This window comes from Mixophyes fleayi, chromosome 5 (assembly GCF_038048845.1).
Source record: "Mixophyes fleayi isolate aMixFle1 chromosome 5, aMixFle1.hap1, whole genome shotgun sequence".
NCBI classification, from domain to species: Eukaryota; Metazoa; Chordata; class Amphibia; order Anura; family Limnodynastidae; genus Mixophyes; species Mixophyes fleayi.
In genome coordinates, this window is record NC_134406.1 from 28,960,687 (window position 1) to 28,984,943 (window position 24,257).

General features: G+C 43.6%; 1 protein-coding gene across 1 annotated transcript in view; it reads left to right on the plus strand.

Annotated features, from left to right (window-relative positions):
• MALRD1 (MAM and LDL receptor class A domain containing 1) overlaps positions 1 to 24,257 on the plus strand; it is a 334,428-nt gene that overhangs the window by 106,621 nt on the left and 203,550 nt on the right. Inside the window, exons 12-16 of the mRNA XM_075211472.1 lie at positions 1,707 to 1,871; positions 4,937 to 5,036; positions 8,391 to 8,543; positions 19,837 to 19,942; positions 23,213 to 23,580. Of these exons, the coding sequence (XP_075067573.1) occupies positions 1,707 to 1,871; positions 4,937 to 5,036; positions 8,391 to 8,543; positions 19,837 to 19,942; positions 23,213 to 23,580 (892 nt within the window). The remainder of the gene's footprint in view (positions 1 to 1,706; positions 1,872 to 4,936; positions 5,037 to 8,390; positions 8,544 to 19,836; positions 19,943 to 23,212; positions 23,581 to 24,257) is intronic.

The following is a 24,257-nucleotide window of genomic DNA, read 5'->3' on the forward strand; positions in this document are numbered from 1 at the left end:
TGTTTTCATACTGTGATCAATTGTGCTCTGGTTAAACATATACAGTGAAGAAGTGTTTTATCAAAATCAATAGTATATCATTCTCAAATTGTTGTTCTTTCCATCATTTGCAGGAGTATAAATGGTGTATACTAGAGAAAGCTATTTCAAGTGACTGTTGAACATTATCAATGTATTAAGAACTAGTGGTAGGAAAAAATATCCAAAAAATATAAATGTTGTGCTTGCAACTGTCACTACATACATACCTCACACACATACATTCTGGCCAATGTATACATACATACATACATACATACCTCACACACATACATTCTGGCCAATGTATACATACATATATCACACACATATGTTTTTGCCAATGTATACATACATCACACACATATATTCTGGCCAATGTATACATACATATATGTAACTGGATCACTTATAAATAACTTATGGTATAAATGTATTTAAAGGAAATAGCGCAGGGCGCTTATTTATATAATTGCCAATGCACTTATTTTTGATATTGTGCATATTTTGGTAAAGGAATGTCTTGTTTGGGGTTTACAACTTTTCCTGGGGAATTCTTTTCTTTGAAGGAAATGTGTATTCTGCAACTGTTGGAAGGACTCGTGCTGATCTCATGCTAATTAGACCTTTTGATGTGTGAGGGTCATAAGAAGATGTAATTAGACTTGCTGTCCACTGTAAGATGCAGGATATCACAGCAAGGTTTTAAGATATCACAGATAAGCGTGAATATTGTTAGCTTTGCAATGCATGTAAATCCATGTTTATGTAAACACATTGCATCCTGATTCTAAAAATAGCCTGTGTCCAAATCAGTATAAAAAGCACTGTCTTGTACACTGAAATGTATCATTCTGATGGGCCATCTGACCTGATCACCTGGTACCTTCAACCAGTGTGAGAGCAAATAAACATCACTTGCTACAAAGACATGCCTGAAAACATCTTCAATATTGCTGTATTCCTGTGACCTACAGATTAGACCCTAAATCTAATCCATCCTCCGGCTGTTTCTGAGGTTGGACCCAGCTCTCCACTACCACCGCTCTGCCGCTACCCAGCAGCTGCCCAGTGTGATAGGCCTGGGGGATCCATCCACAGCAACCCTGATCTATAGTAAGAGGTCAGGGGTACCAGCCCAAGTGTACCAGCACGGGAGTACACTAGCAGTGACAGTTACCCAGAAGAATACATACATACATACATACGTCACACATACATTCCCGGCAACACGGTGGCTTACTGGTTAGCATTTCTGCCTCACGGCACCTCCCACAATCCAAAAACATACTAGTAGGTTAATTGACTGCTATCAAATTGACCCTCGTCTGTGTGTTAGGAAATTTAGACTGTAAGCTCCAATGGGGCAGGAACTGATGTGAGTATGTTCTCTGTACAGCGCTGTGGGATTAGTGGGGCTATATAAATAAATAAATGATGATGATACATACATATATACATCACTCACAGGCCAGGGGATTGTGTACTCTTAGAGGCAGTTATAACAAACTGGAGGTTGACTGCATTTAATAGGAGAGGAAAGCACATTAGTCACTGTAGAGTAGAGGTAACAGTACACTGTAATACCTATGTGTGAACACAGAGGGAAGTTGTAATTGGCTCATTAATTGCAGAAAATTATTGATAATATGAATGCATTTATCAACCTAATAAAATTCTCTTTGCAGTTACAGTTTTGGTACCAATTGGTGGAAAATGCTAAAATATCAGTCTTTAAAAGAACAGTTGTGTATCAGAGTTTGGAGTTACTCTATGAAATTAACAGCCCTACTGCTGGCAACTGGACAAAGGCTACTGTACATATGAATATTAGCTCACTGGACACAACTCAGGTAAGGAATCCCTTCATGTACAATAAGGCAAGTGTCCCATATAGCTCTGTGTATGTATGTAAAGTGCTATATTGTTGAATTGTACTTTGTAACCACTATGCGTTCTCCATCGTTCGTCACTATAGGAAATATTGTTAATTGGTGCAATTTTCTTTCTCTTTAAATGCAGCTTGGTAACACACTTTTTATAGGGATGCCACATTATATAATATTTTATTAGTCTTTGGGGCATATTCAATTGACGACGTGATCGCCGAAAATCCCGCGCTCCAAAAATATTACCGTTAATACGGTAATATCTCGCTGGATTTCAGCTCGCAGCTCCCTGAGGTGCGAGCTGAAATCCAGCGAGTAAATTACCGTATTAACGGTTTTTACGCGCAGGATTACCGTATTAACGGTAATATTTTTGGAGCGCGGGATTTTCGGCGATCCCGCCGTCAATTGAATATGCCCCTTTGTATTTGAAATAGGTCCATTAGATATCCTCTTACAATGTTCCAAAAATAAAGATTGCTATTCCTTCATACTAAACAGCCAAGACTTTTTGGCAAGTTTTGCATCAAAAATCTACCCTTTAGTTGGCATTGTGGAAAGTGATTTAAGGACCTGTTTTTAATAAACATCAGTTGTGAAATCACTGTCAGATCGTTGCCAAATCCCACAGAGGAAAGTCCCATATATTCAACCCTATTTTGGTGTCAAATAAGTATCTGTTTAGTACAAGAGAATATAACATTTGTAATTCCCTTGCAGAGCCTATCTTCATTGCTACAGAAGTGGGGGCATTATTCATTTTTATGTTGTATGTAGTCTAGGATAAATATGATGACCAAGAGGGGACGCAAGGGCAAATGAGCAGAGACATGATGGGCCTGATTCATTAAGGAAAGTGAAGCAAAATAATTAAGTAACTTTGCACCTTGGCAAAACCATGTTGCATTGGAGGGAGAGGTAAATTTAAAATGCGGGGACAGATTCATTGTTGGGGTAGGGCATGTCCAAGATCAACTTTAAATTACAGTGCAAAAATAAAGCTATCAAGTATTTGTGAGCTACATGAAAAAACAGCCAGTATTTTCCTTACGTGCAAAATAATAAACTAATTTGCACCCCTTGCATTGTAACATGGTTTGTCCAGGAGCAAACTTACTACTTTTTATTTGCTTAGCTCTCCTCAATGCCTCAGGCCCGATGTGTCTCCGCAGATTGTTCTGGAGTCATATCGCGTCACCACAGGCCGAATTAAACCTGCCCCTTATCGTCTAATTCCGCTACACTATAAAGTAGTCCTACTACACTTTTTAAATGACCAGAAAAGCCTGTCAAATCCATCCCCTCCTCTGCATTACATAAAGTGCCTATGGTATTAAAGAGTAAATGGCAGCAAATGAAAGACATGAGTTAGATAACAGTGATAAACACGTTTTTTTCTAGTGAATATAAAAATATTAATTCATGTTTGCAGCCCCGTTTAAAAGATCTAACTTTATTCAATGTAAAACATGAGATTTAAGTTGCTAATGATTCATTCAATAATAATATTATAGATATGCAAGATCATTGTATATTTTTACAAAATGTATATTGATACGTTTTGTCTAACCTTTCCCACTGAGTAAAAAACGAGGGTATCACATGACTGAGAGTCAAACATTATTGCTTAGTAGAGCCAAGTATGTGTTTTACAGCCAGTCATGTGTTCTACAGCCAAGCAGGCCTTGTATAGTTTACTAATGCTCTACATAGTGTTTCATTTTATCTAGCTATGAAATCAGTAGATTAAATGTTCTAAAAAATAAAAACAGGTTACTCTTATATAAATTTTAAAAAATTAAAATTAAAAAAAACCCCCTGCTTCTAAAAAGTGTTTTCCATTTAAATTTCTGCATTAAAAGTGCTTTTCATAGACAGCTAGCACTTCTTTGCGAGCCAAATATTACATCATGTTGAGGTTGACGGATGGTTTTGATCTATTTTCAACAGATTGTTTAGCGTGCAATAGCTATTTAAATTAATGCATGCCATATTGTGTAAAAAAAATCTAAAATTGAACTTGATGTAGAAAGATATTTAAAGACGAAATCCAGACACTGTTATTCAAATTTGCAAAGTTGTCTATTGAAACCTAAATGTAAATTGTCTGTCTTACCCAGCTCAAATAAAGTTGATTTGTTGTTTTATATTTAAAAAAATATATATATATCAGCACCACAACTTTAAGTGTCATGTTGTTCTTATGATATTGTGACCGTGTTAACCTTGTGGAGTAACTCGCCCCTCCCCCCCACGTGGAGTTATCCCTGCCCCCCACCCTCCGCTCCCCCTATATTTCTGTTCTTTTTTCTACCCTTGCAAAACTTCAATAAAAATTATAATGCTGCATTCACCAAAAATCATAAAAGTTTTTTTTATGGCCAGTTCACTCTAGAATTTGGCAGACAAGTAATAGCTCACCTTGAAAATGGATATTTGAAAGTGCTTTAATTGCATACTTACCAACTCTCCCAGAGAAGTGGGCAGAATAAGCTACCGATTTCCGCGATTCCACTGGGAATCGCAGCGTTTGGCCCCGCCCCCCGCTGTTAAATGACGCGTTTGCGTCATTACGTCACGGTGGGCGGGTCCAAAATGACGCGCATTTTGGGGCCCGTGCCCATCACACCCACCTCTCCCGGAAACCAACTTTGTCAAGTTGGTAAGTATGCTTAATTGTTGATAATCTAGACCGAAAAGATCTTTCTTGAATGCGGCAAAATAGCTGCAGATTATATCATCTTTCTGATATCAATTAACAACTTTTGTAGTCATAAACATCAATATATAAAAACAATGAATTTTTAGCTATACATACAAAGAATGACTTTATATTTGAAAGAGAAACAATTTGGTAAAAGAACTTGCATTTTGGCGATCAAAGCATTAAAGTTGACGTTAATTACATGTTTGTTTAGATGTAATCAACATTCTGCCAAAAAGTTGTTTAGGAACTGAAAACCTTCTTTGTGCTACTTTGGTGTGTACAGGTCATCTTAGTGGAATGTTAATGTTTGATTACATTTCAGATCATTTTGGAAGCCGCACTCATATCATCACGGGCCATGGTTGCTGTTGATGACATCAGTTTATCTCCAGATTGCAGCTTCATTAATCAGTCACATTCAGGTAAACCAGGGACATAACTTATATATATATATTCCTCTCTCTCTGGGTTATATACAGCATTAGTTGCAGAACAATGCAAAAGCCGGTTTGCTTTCATTTCTTTCCGTTAAATCATTTGCCCGACTTTGTACTTGTATACAAGTTTTTTAAGCCAAGGTCCCGACTTTTGTGAAGTTGCACAGGGCTGCGATGGAAGATTATAAGAATGTAAGAGGTATGTAGTGTGTGCATATGTGCAATAAGATAATGTATGTGTCTGAGATGTTGATATGAGTTACCAACAAAGCTGGATTTAGACCTCATGGGGCCCTAGGCAAGATACTGGTTTGGGGGCCCCTCCCTGAAAAAATCCATAGCACTATAGTTTTTTAGCATGACATATACAGACTTTAGACCGGGGGGGCAAGCATATAGCACTGGCCCATAAGTAGCGGCCCATTTTCAAAGGGTGGTCTCACTGCCAGCCATGGGAGGGCCCTCTGGGGACCGCTGGGCCCTAGGCAATTGCCTAGGTTGCCTAATGGTAAATCCAGCCCTGGTTACCAAGACTGAAGATTGCTGACTACATCTATTGTATAATACCAAAGATAGTACGGCTGCCTACTATATTGAATAAGGTAGCTTTATCGATTCATAGGCATGCAAAATGCAGCTGGTCTGCATTGCATAAATAATCACATTTATTTAGTATTACAAAGTTCACCAATATGACAAGTGAAATAATGACTCTCCTATTAGTGGGAGAAACTTTATTGAAATTGTTCCACGGTTAACTGTGAAGGAAATGTGCTGTAACCCATGGCAACACAAGGTTTGCTTTCACGGTCTAAGCTGTACTAGAGAAAAGACTCTGATTGGTCATAAATAGGCCACATTGTACTATGACCTAGCAACTCCAAATACAAACCATTACAAGGTCTAGTTGTGTAAGGCCGAATAAGATAATGGATCATGAAAAGAAAAAGAAAAAAGGTGGGGATAAAGGGGGAAGGGGTGGGGGGAGAGGTAAGGGGTGTTAACATACAGAGGATGAGAGGACGGCTAAGCAGAAAGTCACAGAATCCTATTACACCAAACTTCTAAACTTGAAACAAAGAAACGGGTATTCCTTAGTAATGCAGTAGTTGGGAACAATACAATTAGAATTATATTATAAGTCAAAACACTTTTCTTCTTTGTTAACTTGCTCGCACATTACATTATATAGTACATTCCAGCATAATATAGGAGAATGGCAATAGCACAAGTTGTTTTAAAAGTATAAAGAAAATCTGATTTTATTTCTTGATTACATTTGTGAGGTTGTATATGCATAGTAACGGTTAGTCTGGAATACTGTTTTTTCTGCCACTGTGCTTTTTATTATAGTCTTAATAGTGTGATGGACGCTTTATGTTGGACACAGTTCCATTTATATCTATGAACTGTTAGTATTTACAGATAGACATTGGTAGTGAATGTCCGCTGAGCTTTTTTTTTCATGACTAGTGGCCTAGTGGTTAGCACTTCTGCCTCACAGCACTGGGGTCATGAGTTCGATTCCTGACCGTGGCCTTATCTGTGTGGAGTTTATATGTTCTCCCTGTGCTTGCGTGGGTTACCTCCCACACTCCAAGAACCCTAACAACCAAACAGCTGCTAGCACTCATTGTCTTACTCATTGTTTTGGGATTGCACTATTTCTGTTATATTTCCTCTACACGTAAGCAATGTGAGCCCTGTTTATGGAGTACAATGAAATAGTCTCCTATTACCGTGGCCAAACCTACAAAGAGGGACTATAATAAATAAGAAATACAATTAATCCCCATAGTAACAAAAATTCTGCTTTCATTTATCCAATTTGCACCAAATTGCCTAAATGAAAAATCGGGTTGCATGTTACAGCCTTCTGTGTGTGGAATCTTGTATTGACAATAAAATGTTTCTTTTTACAGGACAATCCAAAGAACCATTGTTGTTTAATTGTCCGCATGGGTCTTTTTCATGTGGAAATGGGGAATGCATATCATGGAAACAACGCTGTGATTTCACAAAAGATTGTATGAATGGTGTTGATGAACTATCATGTCGTAAGTTCTTTTTATATATAATTATTTGTTTAGGATTATTTTTGGAATTCTCAACGTAAAAACTGTAAAAATCTGACATTCTATAGAACCGCTACATAAGCAGTATCAGACAAATTGTTAGTCTACATCATAAAAGCACCATACATGTCTCTTATGGGCTCTTACAAGTTTCTGTATGGACCAATATGCCAATTATACAAAATTGGATTGGGCCGGCCAGTCTCGGCCTGGCCGTGGGCCCGTGCTTACCCACGGTGGAAAGTATGGGCCTATGAAATATTGTGATACTGGCATGACTGTGATCAAATTGGGGGCATGACCAGCCAACAGAGGGCAGAGCTAATTCTTAACTAGTCCACCCTCCAATCACCAACAGTGTTTGGGCCGGCTGGATTGTCTAGACTGAAATCAATATAGAGGGTCAGGAGGAGTTGTAACGTAAGCCGTGGACATGGATCTCAGGCACATGACTCTCAGGCGATGGGGTCCACCAGGATTAACCCAGTATCTGGGTTTTGTATTGACATACTTGCAGATTATTTAAATATTGGTTCAGCCAGCAAAATGGCTCCCCCCACTGCACATAGGCAAACAGCACAAATTAAAATAAGCATTTATAAAGGCACTTATTTTCTTCCCACTTAGGGGGAATCCAATTCCCCCCCCCGGAGTAGCGCAGCATTGAGCATATTACTACAGTCATTTTAACACTACTTTACAAATGCAAACTCACTCTTTGTTGTGTAGTGGTTTTAAATTATAGTAGGTATAGATAAGGAGAGGTAATTATACTAATATTGGTGCATGATGTATCTATCAGTGATTGTCTTTTGTCAGCTAAATATATTTGTAAGCCATGGGACTTATTTAAAAACATTCAAAGTCAAGAGCATTAATAGGCTGTAACCCATGGAAACCAATATGATATTGGGATGTATTTATCAAACCTTCAAAAAGGAAAGGTGGAGGTGTTGTCCATAGCAACCAATCAGATTTTAGCGATCATTAATCTAGTACATGCAAGATAAATTATAGTTAGAATTAGAATGGTTGCTATGGGCAACACCTCCACTTCTCCTTTTTAGAATGTTTGATAAATCTGCCCCATTGGCTTGTAGTAGGTTGGTGCACATAGACTAATGAAACCTAATATTTGATTGATTGGTTTATGTGGGTTACAGCATGTGTTTTACTTAAACAATGCAACTAAATAAACCCTAGTGTGTTATACTTTCATGTAAAAAAAGGGCTGAATTAATTTAATTATTTTTTTTTCTTCCAGCTGCTAAATGTGACTTTGAATCTGGTTCCTGTGGCTGGTATGAGAGACATTATACGGATTCCTTTGACTGGTTGAGGATGTCGCAGAGCCATCCACTGCCTGAATACCGCTCCCAAGCTCCTCCCCACGACCATACCACTAATTCTACGGAAGGTAACTTCTTATACGTACTTTCTGTTTGTGTGTACTAGATTGCTGTATTTTATCCAAATTGTATTTTTTTTTGGAAAATTTACATAAGCATATTGTGCTAAAACAAAAGAAAATGAGAGCTAAGTTTTGTCACTCGCTAACTCACTTACAACTACAAGTTAATTTACTGAAAGTCAATAAAGGTGAGGTAACATTTTAATTATTTAAGGAGGTTGTCCACCTTTGTAGCTTTCTGTGCTATGGATGGGAAGTGCATAACTGATAGAGCACCACGGCGGCTTAGTGGTTAGCACTTCTGCTTCACAGCACTGGGGTCAGGAGTTCAATTACCATCCATCACCTTATCTGTGTGGAGTTTATATGTTTTTCCCGTGTTTGCGTGGGTTTCCTCCCACACTCCAAAAACATACTAGTAGGTTAATTGGCTGCTATCAAATCGACCCTAGTCTCTCTCTGTGTGTATGCTAGGGAATTTAGACTGTAAGCTCCAATGGGGCAGGGACTGATGTGAGTGCGTTTTCTCTGTACAGCGCTGCGGAATTAGTGGCGCTATATAAATGAAAGAAATGAATGATTGTGGCCCTGCTTGGATTGGCCACAGTTGCTGCCCAATCAGATAATGAATTATTTCCACACCTCTAACATGAGTAAATCTGAATGACCTGATTAGACTTGGCTGCCATGAAGGCTCCTACTCCTAGCAATGGCTGCTGTAAACAGAACCAGGAGAGGGGTGATGGGGGGCACTATTAAAAGAGAAGGAGTTATGAATAAGCAATATGAATACCCCTTTTATTTCAAAATCATAGATCTGTAATACATTAATACTGTAATACATTGACATCCAACTAACATTAGTTTAATCATGACTAAATTCCAAATCTTTGGCCATTCAGAATAAACAAAATGTAAATTGATAAGAAGGCAACATCATTTTTCTCACTGGTCGTAGTGAAAAATTAGGGGCAGCACGGTGGCTAGCTAGTGGTTAGCACCTCTGCCTCACAGCGCTGGGGTCATGAGTTAAATTCCAGACGATGGCCTTATCTGTGTGGAGTTTGTATGTTCTCCCCGTGTTTGCGTGGGTTTCCTCCGGGTGCTCCGGTTTCCTCCCACACTCCAAAAACATACTGGTAGGTTAATTGGCTGCTATCAAAATTGACCCTAGTCTGTCTGTGTCTGTCTGAGTACGTATGTGTGTTAGGGAATTTAGACTGTAAGCTCCAATGGGGCAGGGACTGATGTGAGTGAGTTCTCTGTAAAGCGCTGTGGAATCAGTGGTGTTATATAAATAAATGATGATGATGATGATGATGAAGTGGTGGTGTAGATATTCAGAATTGGCAGTATGGATAATGTGAGTGAATGGAGATTGATAGCTTTACTATGCATATAGAGGTTGGGTTTTTATCTCTACATTGATTGTAGTGTGTACACTACATTTACCGTCTCTATGGCTATGTCTAGACAAAGGGGTGACTGATGAAAGGTAAACATTACTAGCAATTAAGAGAAAATTATTTAATTGCTGTCCATTGGCCTTTATGGTAATCACAGCCCTGTCTATGACTGTCCTTTTTTTTGTAAGTTGACCATTGTAAAGTATTCCGTATTCTTACACAAGGAGCAATCAGTGGTTAAATGACTCCCTTACTTGATGAACGCCTTATTGAGGATGGCAGGGGTTGTAGTACAGCATCACTTAGCACTTTGGATATTTTCTCTTCTCTATGTACTTCTCAGCACAAACCATTAGCAGCAAATTGCTGATAACAGTTCAGTAACTGTAAACCAGAGATTTATATACAAATAAATGATTGCATTTTACATCTGTAACTGGTGTTATCTGGGTTATTCAGTTACATTTAGTTGATACTCTGCAAATATATGTGTGTCTGTGTAACGCCCCCTGCGGGGAAAAGACAGGGACAGACGCAACAGAAAATAACTCGCCTTGTAAACGATGGTCACCTCCAGTCCGCTTCCGATTTCCCAGCTGCGATCCGATCCCAGCAGATCCGCAGCCGCAGTCACCTCCAATCACGTCCCTCTAAGATAGAGGCAGAGGTTACGGCCGTGCCTACCAGGTAAGGGCTGTCCGAGACTACGGCAAAGGACAAGGACACGGTCAGTCCAAGCTCCTTGCCGCCTCCTCACTTTGTTCTTGCCAAGACGCGGGGGACTACAGGCACTGAAGGCCAAGACTAATCCGAGGACTAATCCCGCCTCAAGTGCCTCACACACCTGCCGGTGAGGGCCTAACCGAAAGGGGGAATCGAGCGTGATACTCACCGGGACACTCCCACTTCCGATCCGGTTCTCCTGCACCTTCCCGACTCCTGCGGATGACAAGACACACAGCCTCCCTCTACGCTCTCCGTGAACTAAGATGGCACCCACAAACTGGACTAACTACAAACGGCGACCCGACCCTAACAACGTTCTAATGGTCGGCAACGCAACTACGTCAAACACTAGGACTAACTAAATGTGGTGCACTAACGGAGCTACTAGTTACACGCTACGGGGAACACCAGCCGGTGTTCACAGCCTAAACCGGAGGGCGGTTCCTAACCCCCTCACCCAGGTCTTACCAAGAAGCTGCCTTCTTGCTATGGAGTCACACACAGGCCCTAAGTACGGGTTCTTTAGGCCCGGCTGAGGCTCAGTAAAACAGCACACTAACCCGCGGGCCGACTGCCGCACGGAACAGCCGATCGAACTGAACCGCCCGACTGCCTGTACTCGGGTATCTCACACGTGTCCCTTCGTCCGGAACCACAGGTCCACCTGCACGGAACCGGCCTTGAGGACCCTTGATCAGAACCACGGCCGCCCCTGGAACTGCCTCAAGGTGTGCTGCACTGCCACCAACTCACTCAGCCACCCCCCTTGGGTACCAGTGTGACCCCGGGGACCTAAGGGACAGGGAAACTACATGTGTTCTCCCCTGACTATGTGTATGCTGTTACTTACACTTGTCCCCACACAGCACGGGTTAGCACAGGAAAACCACAGGAAACAAGAGCCTACCTTTAATGGGGGCCTGACGTCTTGCCCCTGGACACAGCTAGAAAGCACACCAAAATACTGTAATGTAAACTACACTCGCCACACAGACAGAATAAATACAGTCTACAGTACTTTGCCGCTACTTACCCGAACACACCGCTGCTAGCCAACCAGCAGGTTGCTACAGCACCACGGGAGCCTACGCTCGACCGTACCTCCTAACCACGTGTGCTCACCTCACACAGGACCGCGCCTACTCTCACGAGGCTCCTACGCCTCTACCTCTCACCACCAGGGCCTTATGCCCTATACACCATGGGTCTCTGCCCAGCTACACACAGAGCCTTCTGCTCTGACTAATGGGCCTCAGCCCCCTCTCTAGCTCAGGGCTCTGAGCCCACTCACTAGGGCCTTACGCCCTACTACCTAGGGGTCCTAGCCCCTGCCTGAGGCCTGTGGCCTCTCTAACTACTGAGGGCCTTGTGCCCTTAATAGCAGATGGGCTACCAGCCCCTAACCAGGCCCTCTGGCCTTCCTATGGCCTCTAGGCCCCTAACTACCTAAGGGCCTTGTGCCCTTGTACCTCTGGGGCTCTGACTCCCCCTTTCTAACTAACAGGGGCTTGTCCCCTTTATATCAGTATACTAATGGCCTACTGGCCCACTACCACGTTGGGGCCTAGTGCCCAGGTCCCTGGGCCTTGTGCCCCTAATTTACAGTGTGCCAACGGGCCTTGTGCCCGGCTGTGCCCACGGGCCTAGTGCCCGACTTCAACGTTGAGTATACTTACCTGCTCTGCGCAGGATACTCAACTTGACACGCCGTCTTCTATTTCTTTCTTCTCCGGGTCTTCCAGACCCTCCAGCCGGCGGCGCCTCTTCTCCGCTTCGGCGCTGTTGAAAGCTGCTTGGCGGGGGCGCTCTCAGCCCTGACAAGGGCTCCCCGCCGACGATCTCCGCTCCGGTGCCTTGATAGAAGTCTTCTGGCGGCAGGGTAGCTCACGGCCCTTACAAGGGCCCCCTGCCGCCGCTGCCGCTGGTCTTCTGGCTCGACGTCGTGGAGAGACGTCCTCTCTCTTCTCCGCCGACGGACTTCTGGCAAAATGGCGCCACCCGGCGACTTATATAGTCGCCGGCGTGACGTCATCCGCCGGCGCGAGCGCTGATTGGCTCGCGTCGGCGCCAATCTTTTGAATGGCCGGGCGCGAGCCGCGATTGGCTCGCGCATCCGGCCGCTGATTGGCCAGCGGGGAAAGATGAGCCCTGATTGGCTCATCCTTCCCCCGCGCACAGGACCTGCAAAAAAGAAGTTATACTCACCGCCGCTGGATCGATGGACGGGTGAGTACTTCTCCTCTTCTTTCTTGTAGCTGGGCACCATCGGGGACCTCTTCAGCCCCTCCAGGGGCACAGCGCTGCCGGATATCTTCGCCCTCTTCACGGGCACCGGCTCCAGCGTCTTCTGTCCCTCCACATTTCCGCCGCCTTTTTCCATTGTGGTCCCCACAATCAACGTCTTCTCCTCTACGTCCACCTCCAAGGGTCGCTTACCGGCATCCCTGACTTGCGTCCACCGGGTCCTTCGCGGTAAAGCCCTCTCGCGCAGGATCCACACCATCCTGGCAACTTCCTCGCCCGAAGTCGGTATCCAGGGAGTCTCTTCCTCAGCACCTGCCGGAACCTCCCATCCGTCCGATACCTCCTCGGTTGTGCGGGAAGCTTCTTCAGAAGGTGATAACATCCACCACTCTCCAGCTGCGCTCTCTAAAGTACAGTCTTCGTCAGGCAGTACTTCTTCAGCAGCTCTCTCTTCCGGGGTACTGATGGCTTCCATCCTCTCAGGTACCACCGGGCAGACATCTTCACATGTCTCCGGACACAGCGTTGCCCCGTGGAGGGTCTGCTCAGTTCTCCCTTCGTCTTCAGGGACCAACTCTTCCACAGCCACGGACAAGTCGTCTGACGTATCCGACGTCTCCAATACCCCAGCTCCAGCATCCGGCTGACGCGGGTATTCCTGTCGCGAATCTTGCTTGGACGGGACGATCACCTGCGATCCAACAGTCAGCAGGCTCTGCCGATCCTTCCCTCCAGATTCCGACTTCTCTTGAGACCATGGATGGAAGGCTTCCTCGTCCTTCCACTCGAAGACTTCTACGTCTTCCCATTCATCGGAGACTTCTTCGTCCTCCCATTCATCAAAGAGCTCCTCGGCAACTGGGCACTGGTATGCGAAGTGTCCAGGCAACCCACACTTCCAGCACAGCATTTCTTCCACCGGTTGCCGTTTAGTACCTTTGCTCTTCTTCTTCCTTGTCTCACAACGTTCCAGGATTTGCTTCGTGAACGCTGCCACTTCGTCACGAGAGATGACACAGCTGTATCCCTCGTACAGCGGAATGATCCCCCGATGAGCCATCGTTGATCCTGCCGACTACGCCAAAATGTAACGCCCCCTGCGGGGAAAAGACAGGGACAGACGCAACAGAAAATAACTCGCCTTGTAAACGATGGTCACCTCCAGTCCGCTTCCGATTTCCCAGCTGCGATCCGATCCCAGCAGATCCGCAGCCGCAGTCACCTCCAATCATGTCCCTCTAAGATAGAGGCAGAGGTTACGGCCGTGCCTACCAGGTAAGGGCTGTCCGAGACTACGGCAAAGGACAAGGACACGGTCAGTCCAAGCTCCTTGCCGCCTCCTCACTTTGTTCTTGCCAAGACGCGGGGGACTACAGGCACTGAAGGCCAAGACTAATCCGAGGACTAATCCCGCCTCAAGTGCCTCACACACCTGCCGGTGAGGGCCTAACCGAAAGGGGGAATCGAGCGTGATACTCACCGGGACACTCCCACTTCCGATCCGGTTCTCCTGCACCTTCCCGACTCCTGCGGATGACAAGACACACAGCCTCCCTCTACGCTCTCCGTGAACTAAGATGGCACCCACAAACTGGACTAACTACAAACGGCGACCCGACCCTAACAACGTTCTAATGGTCGGCAACGCAACTACGTCAAACACTAGGACTAACTAAATGTGGTGCACTAACGGAGCTACTAGTTACACGCTACGGGGAACACCAGCCGGTGTTCACAGCCTAAACCGGAGGGCGGTTCCTAACCCCCTCACCCAGGTCTTACCAAGAAGCTGCCTTCTTGCTATGGAGTCACACACAGGCCCTAAGTACGGGTTCTTTAGGCCCGGCTGAGGCTCAGTAAAACAGCACACTAACCCGCGGGCCGACTGCCGCACGGAACAGCCGATCGAACTGAACCGCCCGACTGCCTGTACTCGGGTATCTCACACGTGTCCCTTCGTCCGGAACCACAGGTCCACCTGCACGGAACCGGCCTTGAGGACCCTTGATCAGAACCACGGCCGCCCCTGGAACTGCCTCAAGGTGTGCTGCACTGCCACCAACTCACTCAGCCACCCCCCTTGGGTACCAGTGTGACCCCGGGGACCTAAGGGACAGGGAAACTACATGTGTTCTCCCCTGACTATGTGTATGCTGTTACTTACACTTGTCCCCACACAGCACGGGTTAGCACAGGAAAACCACAGGAAACAAGAGCCTACCTTTAATGGGGGCCTGACGTCTTGCCCCTGGACACAGCTAGAAAGCACACCAAAATACTGTAATGTAAACTACACTCGCCACACAGACAGAATAAATACAGTCTACAGTACTTTGCCGCTACTTACCCGAACACACCGCTGCTAGCCAACCAGCAGGTTGCTACAGCACCACGGGAGCCTACGCTCGACCGTACCTCCTAACCACGTGTGCTCACCTCACACAGGACCGCGCCTACTCTCACGAGGCTCCTACGCCTCTACCTCTCACCACCAGGGCCTTATGCCCTATACACCATGGGTCTCTGCCCAGCTACACACAGAGCCTTCTGCTCTGACTAATGGGCCTCAGCCCCCTCTCTAGCTCAGGGCTCTGAGCCCACTCACTAGGGCCTTACGCCCTACTACCTAGGGGTCCTAGCCCCTGCCTGAGGCCTGTGGCCTCTCTAACTACTGAGGGCCTTGTGCCCTTAATAGCAGATGGGCTACCAGCCCCTAACCAGGCCCTCTGGCCTTCCTATGGCCTCTAGGCCCCTAACTACCTAAGGGCCTTGTGCCCTTGTACCTCTGGGGCTCTGACTCCCCCTTTCTAACTAACAGGGGCTTGTCCCCTTTATATCAGTATACTAATGGCCTACTGGCCCACTACCACGTTGGGGCCTAGTGCCCAGGTCCCTGGGCCTTGTGCCCCTAATTTACAGTGTGCCAACGGGCCTTGTGCCCGGCTGTGCCCACGGGCCTAGTGCCCGACTTCAACGTTGAGTATACTTACCTGCTCTGCGCAGGATACTCAACTTGACACGCCGTCTTCTATTTCTTTCTTCTCCGGGTCTTCCAGACCCTCCAGCCGGCGGCGCCTCTTCTCCGCTTCGGCGCTGTTGAAAGCTGCTTGGCGGGGGCGCTCTCAGCCCTGACAAGGGCTCCCCGCCGACGATCTCCGCTCCGGTGCCTTGATAGAAGTCTTCTGGCGGCAGGGTAGCTCACGGCCCTTACAAGGGCCCCCTGCCGCCGCTGCCGCTGGTCTTCTGGCTCGACGTCGTGGAGAGACGTCCTCTCTCTTCTCCGCCGACGGACTTCTGGCAAAATGGCGCCACCCGGCGACTTATATAGTCGCCGGCGTGACGTCATCCGCCGGCGCGAGCGCTGATTGGCTCGCGTCGGCGCCAATCTTTTGAATGGCCGGGCGCGAGCCGCGATTGGCTCGCGCATCCGGCCGCTGATTGGCCAGCGGGGAAAGATGAGCCCTGATTGGCTCATCCTTCCCCCGCGCACAGGACCTGCAAAAAAGAAGTTATACTCACCGCCGCTGGATCGATGGACGGGTGAGTACTTCTCCTCTTCTTTCTTGTAGCTGGGCACCATCGGGGACCTCTTCAGCCCCTCCAGGGGCACAGCGCTGCCGGATATCTTCGCCCTCTTCACGGGCACCGGCTCCAGCGTCTTCTGTCCCTCCACATCTGTGAGATACAAATTAATGCTTCAATGAACTTTCTTCCTTTAAGCGAACAACATTTGTGACAAATCCAAGCTTCCCAAGCAAATTTTATTTTGACAGGCGTGGAGCACTGTTTCTCTAATTAATTGTAATGTGCATTCATTTAATCTTCTCAGTGGTGCTAAATCCTCAGTAGTGTCAATTTGGAAGAAAACATTTCAAAGCGAACGTGTTCCTTATAGACCTCTTAAAAGGAAAAATAAATGTACTGACTAAGAAGTGTGAAACTGAAGTTTCTACTGACATCCAATTCTTGGTTTTAGAGTAATATGGAATCATTTCTATGATGACCAAGTGGAACGGATTACATTTTATAACTGCATCAGTTGTGGATTATTCCAACTACAGACATTTACGTTAAAGGAGTGACTGGCTTACTTAGTAGTGTCCGACCTGGGCTAACATATCAGAAAACACCTTGTAAATGTTAATTGGTTTGCCTATACTTTATACAGGTAATGCATTTAGGATAGAAATGCTCACTGACCCTGTGAAGTGGTTTTGGTTTTGGATCTGGATTAGCTTTGTGTTTTGGTTATGGTTTTGGTTTTGGCAAAACCGCCCTCGTGTGTTTTGGTTTTGTATTTTTTTAGAAAAAATCCTGAAATATGCTAAAATCACATAATTTTGCTCTTTTTTTGTTCCTACATTCTTATTTACCTCAATAACACTAATTGCAAGTCATTTGCAGTCAATTCTGACCACCTCACAGGTCACATTATTATTTTCATACACTTTCGGACAAATACTGCAGCGACCTGGCTGACTGCTAAGTGACAGAGCAATGACACAAACGCACGCCAGTTCCTAGCACATCTAGGACACATTGGCACACAGCAGTGGCAGAAAAGAAAAATGTGGGTCTGCCCTCCCTCCCACCCACCGTTATGTTGGATTTTAAAAAGGAATCCAAAGCTTGCGAGATCCGAGATCCGACGACGTAACGATGACGTTTTGCCTCGTTTTTGATTCCGAGGGCGCGCCACAGTACCAAGCCGGCTTGCGAGTCGACTCGGGACCCCTAAGCTCTGCTGTGTTCGGTTCTCGAGGAACCGAGCCTGAGCATCTCTAATTTAGGATGGGGGGATATCTTGTAGTTATGTACAATTTGGGGCTTATTCTTACCTGCAACATAACTGTCATATATAGTGAACCACTTAATCTGCTTATATGGGAAATTAGGGTTAGAATGGGCCTCATGTAGTCTTAAGTGTAACTGTCACCTACTCATGGTAGAGGCAACCGATATTCAGTCTTATCCTGAACTAGAAACATCAGTGAGATAGGAAGTAATACCCTCTGTCAGCTTTTTTTGATTTCGTCCTTTTTGTCTCTATTTAATCAGACTTGTTGGTCACTTGGTCAATCTCAGTCTCCTGTCTCACATCGCACAACCCCCTCTTGTCCCCATTGTCTTCTTCTACATAAGCAAAGACAAAAGTAGGGTGAGGAAGGAGCACTGCCTGTATGTTCACATTGACGGTGGACCATGAAGCCAACATATATGGCTATATATGGTATATTTCCATAACGGTCATGTATGTATTCACTGTGGGCACTCGCCACAATAATTTAGCAGTGTGTGGTGCACTACATATACTAATGGAATGTTAATATAATAGTTTTGACACTGATTTATCATATTGCTTTCACGGCTCACTGGGCTTAGTACATCACAATGATCACACTGTCAAATGCAAAGCTGGCAAGTATGTTTCCCTGTCTTTTTCTGCTTTAGGACACTGTATGCAGCTATGTGATAGTGATTGGCCTGCATTTAACAGAACACAGCTCTACAATAGCCACTGTTGGGTTAACTTTTAATAATTATGCAGTTGATGGTGGAGCTTGAGGTTGGATCTCTATAATGAAAATCAGTGAGGAATAAAAGGATAGGGCACAGATTGTGCTAAGGATTAAGGAAGTCATACTGCCCTGCCAGTGTACTTGTGTACGAGGGGTATATTGGATAACAGCTACTGTCTTACTCATTCTTCTAGGAGCTGTGCCTGGGTCTTCTGCTATCCAGAGGGGTTTCTACGACTGATCTTGTTAGGGGGGTAGGGGAGATATGGTAGTGTACCAGCCATCTGCAACAGTAATGAGTGACCATGGTCAACACTGCAAAAAGGGAGAAATCTGTATGGATGCTACCTGGTGTCCTTTATTTAAGTGTCAGGTTATGAGATATCACGACCAACCAGTTAGGGAAACCTACCTATCTATGGAGAGGAGATAACAGAAAAACAAACAGACTATGCTAACACCTGGGTGGATTATAAAGCAGTTCTGGGATTTAACGACTGTTATGGGCATTCTCTATTCATGAGATCTTAGCAGGGTAGTTTCCATGAGCTCATTGTTACTGTCCATCTCTTAGAAGGAAATCCTTTCCCACCAGCCAATCGCCAGCAGTTTCCGGCAATGACCACTTGTGATTAGCTGGCGGTGAGAGGGAGTCTTGGGGACTCTCGGCTTTAATCCCTCATCAATAGAGAGTAATCGAATCCCTATTGATGTGAGGAAATACAGTTAACAATGCTGTGGAGCTCCATTCACTTCAACTGCCCATTCATTTTAAAGATGTTTATACATCTAGCACACAATCCTATTGATATGAAAGGGCCATTAAAATAAATGGACCAATGAAATGATTGGGAAAGCTTCAATATTTAGAGAATGAATCTTTTTTTAATTTTTTTTTACCAAAATTGTTAAAAAATAAAAATGCTACGATTCTCTTGATTTTGAAGGAAAATCACTGTTTACTATACTAGAGAGTTTGGTCAATGAATTCACAATTTTAATATGGTGAAGTATGGTGTATCAATCTGTACTAGATTTCCCATACTATGAGAACAATTAATGTAGACCCTTAATTGCTATTACACCAAAGTCATCAATTAGGTTTTATGTAGATGTAACAGGTCTACTTTTGAAAATAAAAGCCTGATTCATTGATAGGATATCTACGGTATTTGTGCAGGGAGTAGCTAGTAAAATTTTAACCACTGCAAAACAGGAAAACAGCTTTGATGTACTGTAGTTTGGCTCAGCGTGTATATATTAATAAACAACATAAAACATTAATGATAGTGCAGAATCTGATCAATTACCCAACAACTTTCAAAGACATTAATAACACGTGTTTGGTGCCCAGCATGTAATGTCTTACATATCTATTTATTAATTTATGTTCTGAATAATTAGGTCACTTCATGTTTATTCGGAAGAAGGACACAAACTTTACACAGATCGCAGAACTGAAGAGCCCGAGGTTCAGTCAATCAGGACCAAACTGTTCTTTGACCTTCTGGTGAGAAGACTTTCATCTCTTTACTTTTATACGCTAAAAAAACCTGCTGTGCTTCTTACCAGCTAAGAAGCAAAATGCATTATTATTTAATAACATAAGTAAGGAAATATTGCAATGCTTATGTAAATATTTTATAATGATGCTGAATTAAACTTTAGTGGACAGGTGACCTTTTTACATTGAAAGAGAATCTGACACCTGTCTCCAACTACAGCATATTCAAAACCTAAAATAAACCATTTGCCTAATAGGGGGTTTGGTCAGTTGAGCAATTAGCATGATAGTCAGGCATTAGGTATGCCAACCTGTCTGGCTAGCATGCTGAACAGCCCAGTTAGTATGCTTATAACTCTGCCAATGTTCTAGACCAAGGAGAAACTATGGTTAAAGAGCAGGGGCCTGGCAGGGAATGGACAGAGTGAATAACATACCAAGGGGTAAGCTGAGAGTTTTCCAGCGGGTTTGAAAAGTGAAGATGTTGCCTATAGCAACCAATCAGATTCTAGCTGTCATTTTGTAGAATGTAGTAAATAAATGATAGCTAGAATCTGATTGGTTTTTCAAACCCGCCGGAAAACTCTCAGCTTGATACATTTTCCCCCAAGTGTGCTTCTTATCTGTCTTTCTCCTGGGTGATCCAGGGAAGGGAGTTTTGCTGTTCTGTAAACTAAGCAAGTTTGACAATGAGATAACTGCTAGATACCCTCTGTTCAATAGATGGGTAAGGCTGCGTACACACTACAGAAATTTTGATGGTTGTGATTGTCACAGCTTTGCTTCTGACACATCTAAAGGGTAGATTTAAGATTTGCAGGTATCTTTAGATGGGTGCAAATTGAATATACAGACTTGGAAATGCAAATATACCGGTGCATCCTTTATCATATGCAAACAGAACATCTTTACATTCAACTCTTCAGGGTATATTTACTAAACTGCAGGTTTGAAAAAGTGGAGATGTTGCCTATAGCAACCAATCAGATTCTAGTTATCATTTGTTTAGTACATTCTACAAAATGATAACTAGAATCTGATTGGTTGCTATCGCCAACATCTTCACTTTTTTAAACCAGCCGTTTAGTAAATATACCCCTTCAACTTTTCCAGGTGAACATAAGACATGGATCTGCTTATTGAGGAACAAAACCTTCTATTTATTTATGACTTGTGTTAAATTTAAATGTAAACCAAAAGTGAAACTGTCGTTAAAGGTAATGAGGTGGGACATGCAAAGAGATTGTCAGAGGGTCTTCTGGTGTGACAAACGTTCATATGAAAACGATCAATAAAATCACAGTAAATCACAGTAGATATGGAATTAAAATGATCTTTCCAAGGTAGTATCTGTCTTTGAGAAGCGGCAAAATCATTTAAAAGTTTAATTCCGTTTTTATCATTAAAAAAATGCCCATTTTTGGCTTCACACATCCCTGTAAGGTAGGGAGCTTTCAGGAAGATGTGCTTCACATTATCAGGAAAGTAAGATGATTAGAGAATATATAGAGAATAGAATGCCGGTGGATGTAAAGCTGTAAGCTCCAATGGGGCAGGGACTGATGTGAATGAGTTTTCTGTAAAGCGCTGCGGAATCAATGGAGCTATATAAATAACTGATGATGATGATGGATTTGTTAGGCAGTGACCACCACTGGGCTGACCTACAGTAGACATGCCCTTCCACCTCTCTCTGTATTTCTCCTAATTAATTCCCTAACCAAGGGTGTCACTTTCATGACATCATGTCATTTACCAACCCTATGCTGTGCTTACAGACAGAAAACAATGGAAAATGCTAGATAAAGAGGGCTGACTCATTTAACGAAACCTAGTTGTTTTTCCAAACTCTTGGCATAGCTCTAGTGTAATCATTACTCTAACTAAAGCAAAAAAAATATTCCATGAAGAGCAAGCAAAAGAGCTCAAGTAAAATAGTGCTCCATAGAAGTCTCTGTAACGTTCCTGCAAATGTCCTAGGCTAGCAATGAAACTGCTGCTAAATAACTGCTTAGATAGTATGTAGAACTTTTTAAACTCAGAAATATTGAAGAGTTTCTTTCCCCATCTGCTGAGTTAAACGCTTCCATGTGAGACCGCTATTGTGTGTTATTTCTGCCCTGTTAGCTTGTCTCTTAGAACAGCCCTGCGCACATTTAACATCATTTGAAAACAATTTACACTTTGCTTCTGGAAAAGTGCAGACTTAGGGTATGCCACAAATGCAATAAGGCATGGCTATTGAACAAGACTATAATATATATATTACAAACATAGGACAATACATTTACCCAGTATGACCCTGATCGTTGGATATTTATCCTAATACAATCCTATTACACACTATAGCACACTACGTCTTTCAATAAGACCTGACCTCTGGACATATTAATAATACAATTATGTTACATTCTATACAGACATAGCACACTACACAAATACAACATGACCTGACCAGTAGACTCACTGGATCATAATACAATTATGTTACATTCTATACAGACATAGCACACTACACAAATACGACATGACCTGACCAGTAGACTCACTGGACCATAATACAATTCTATGGCACTTACATAGAATTCCGCACTTCACAACATGGACCATCGTAAAGTATCATAATACAATACTATGGCATTATATAGAGATATTGGACACTACAGCCCCAACATAATCTGATCACTGTACATGATCAGAATCAAAGGCGAAACGTTACCAATCACATGGGGCGCTGAGTTGTATCTGCAAAGTCGGCCACATTTGGGCTTCAACAGACCCCTAGCATACTTAGGAGAGCAAAGCGGGGGCTTATAGGAGGGGATAGAATGGAGTTGCCGGTCTTCTCCCCAAAATGTTGACGGGGGAACCTGGCGATTGCATGTAATGTCCTCGATTATAATACTATATATATAGAAAAGACACTGCAAAATCCATACCCTGACCTCTTCACGCGCTCATTGTACAATTCTATTAAATTGTAACGTTTAATAGTTAATCAGTATAAATTGGTGCAACCCGTACAGTAATAACTGATGCTAAGGAGTATATTCAGCACACAATATGGGCTATATTTACATTTTGGACATCATTTTCAAGAATTAATCTTGTAATTTCTGGTACTGATCCAGGGAGCTAGAGGGAGCTGGACACTATAAAGTTGAATTTAATATAATCATCTCTAGAGGGGGCTCAAACAACAAAGATGTCCATGGGGCACTTCAAAATCTAACATTTCCAACTGAGTTTACAACGGAATGTGCTTTGTTTTTTCAGGTATTATAGCTATGGACTATCAGTGGGAGCAGCAGAGATGCTGTTGCATGTTGATAATGAGAATACATCCACTGTGCTCTGGAGGACATACTACAATCAAGGAAATCAATGGCTAAAGGCATTTATTCAGCTTGATCGCCTGTCCCGTCCATTCCAATTGTCAATGAATAAAATCAGTTTGGGATTTTACGAAGGAGTCTCGGCTGTCGACGATATTGTGTTTGAAAACTGTTCTCTCCCTCCCGCAGCGCCCAGCTGTGATGAACCTGGCTTTTTCTGGTGTCGAGATTCCAAGGCTTGTATAAGATCTTTACTGGTGTGTGACCTTACCGATGATTGTGGGGATGGCTCTGACGAGATGAATTGCGGTAAGTACCTTCCTTACTTTATCTTTTTCTTTCTAGTCATCAGCAAAAAAGTTTGAAATGCATTCACATATATTGTGGATTGTTTGACCTCCTTTCTAGTAAAATGTGAGATAGGGAAAACTATGGATTATTGAAAAAAAATTTTGTCTAGAAGAAATGTTGGTACATTAAAGACTAAGGGGTAAATGTATCAAGCTGAGAGTTTTCCGGTGGGTTTGAAAAACCAACCAGATTCTAGCTATCATTTATTGAGTACATTCTACAAAATGATAGCTAGAATCTAATTGATTGCTATAGGCAACATCTCTGCTTTTTAAACCTGCCCGAAAACTCTCAGCTTGATACATTTACCCCTAACTGTACCCCAAAATAAATAATGTAGCTTTGCATGGCGTACAACAAGATGAAACTCAATGCTGGACAGCACGGTGACTTAGTGGTTAGCACTTCTGTCTCACAGCGCTGGGGTCATGAGTTTGATTCCCAACCATAGCCTTATCTGTGTGCAGTTTGTAAATTCTCCTCGTGTTTGCGTGGGTTTCCTCCCACACTCCAAAAAAATACTGGTAGGCTAATTGGCTGTTATCAAATTGACCCTAGTCTCTGTCAGTCTGTGTGCGTGTTAGGGAATTCATCCGAAAGCTCCAATGGGGCAGCGACTGATGCGAGTGACAAGT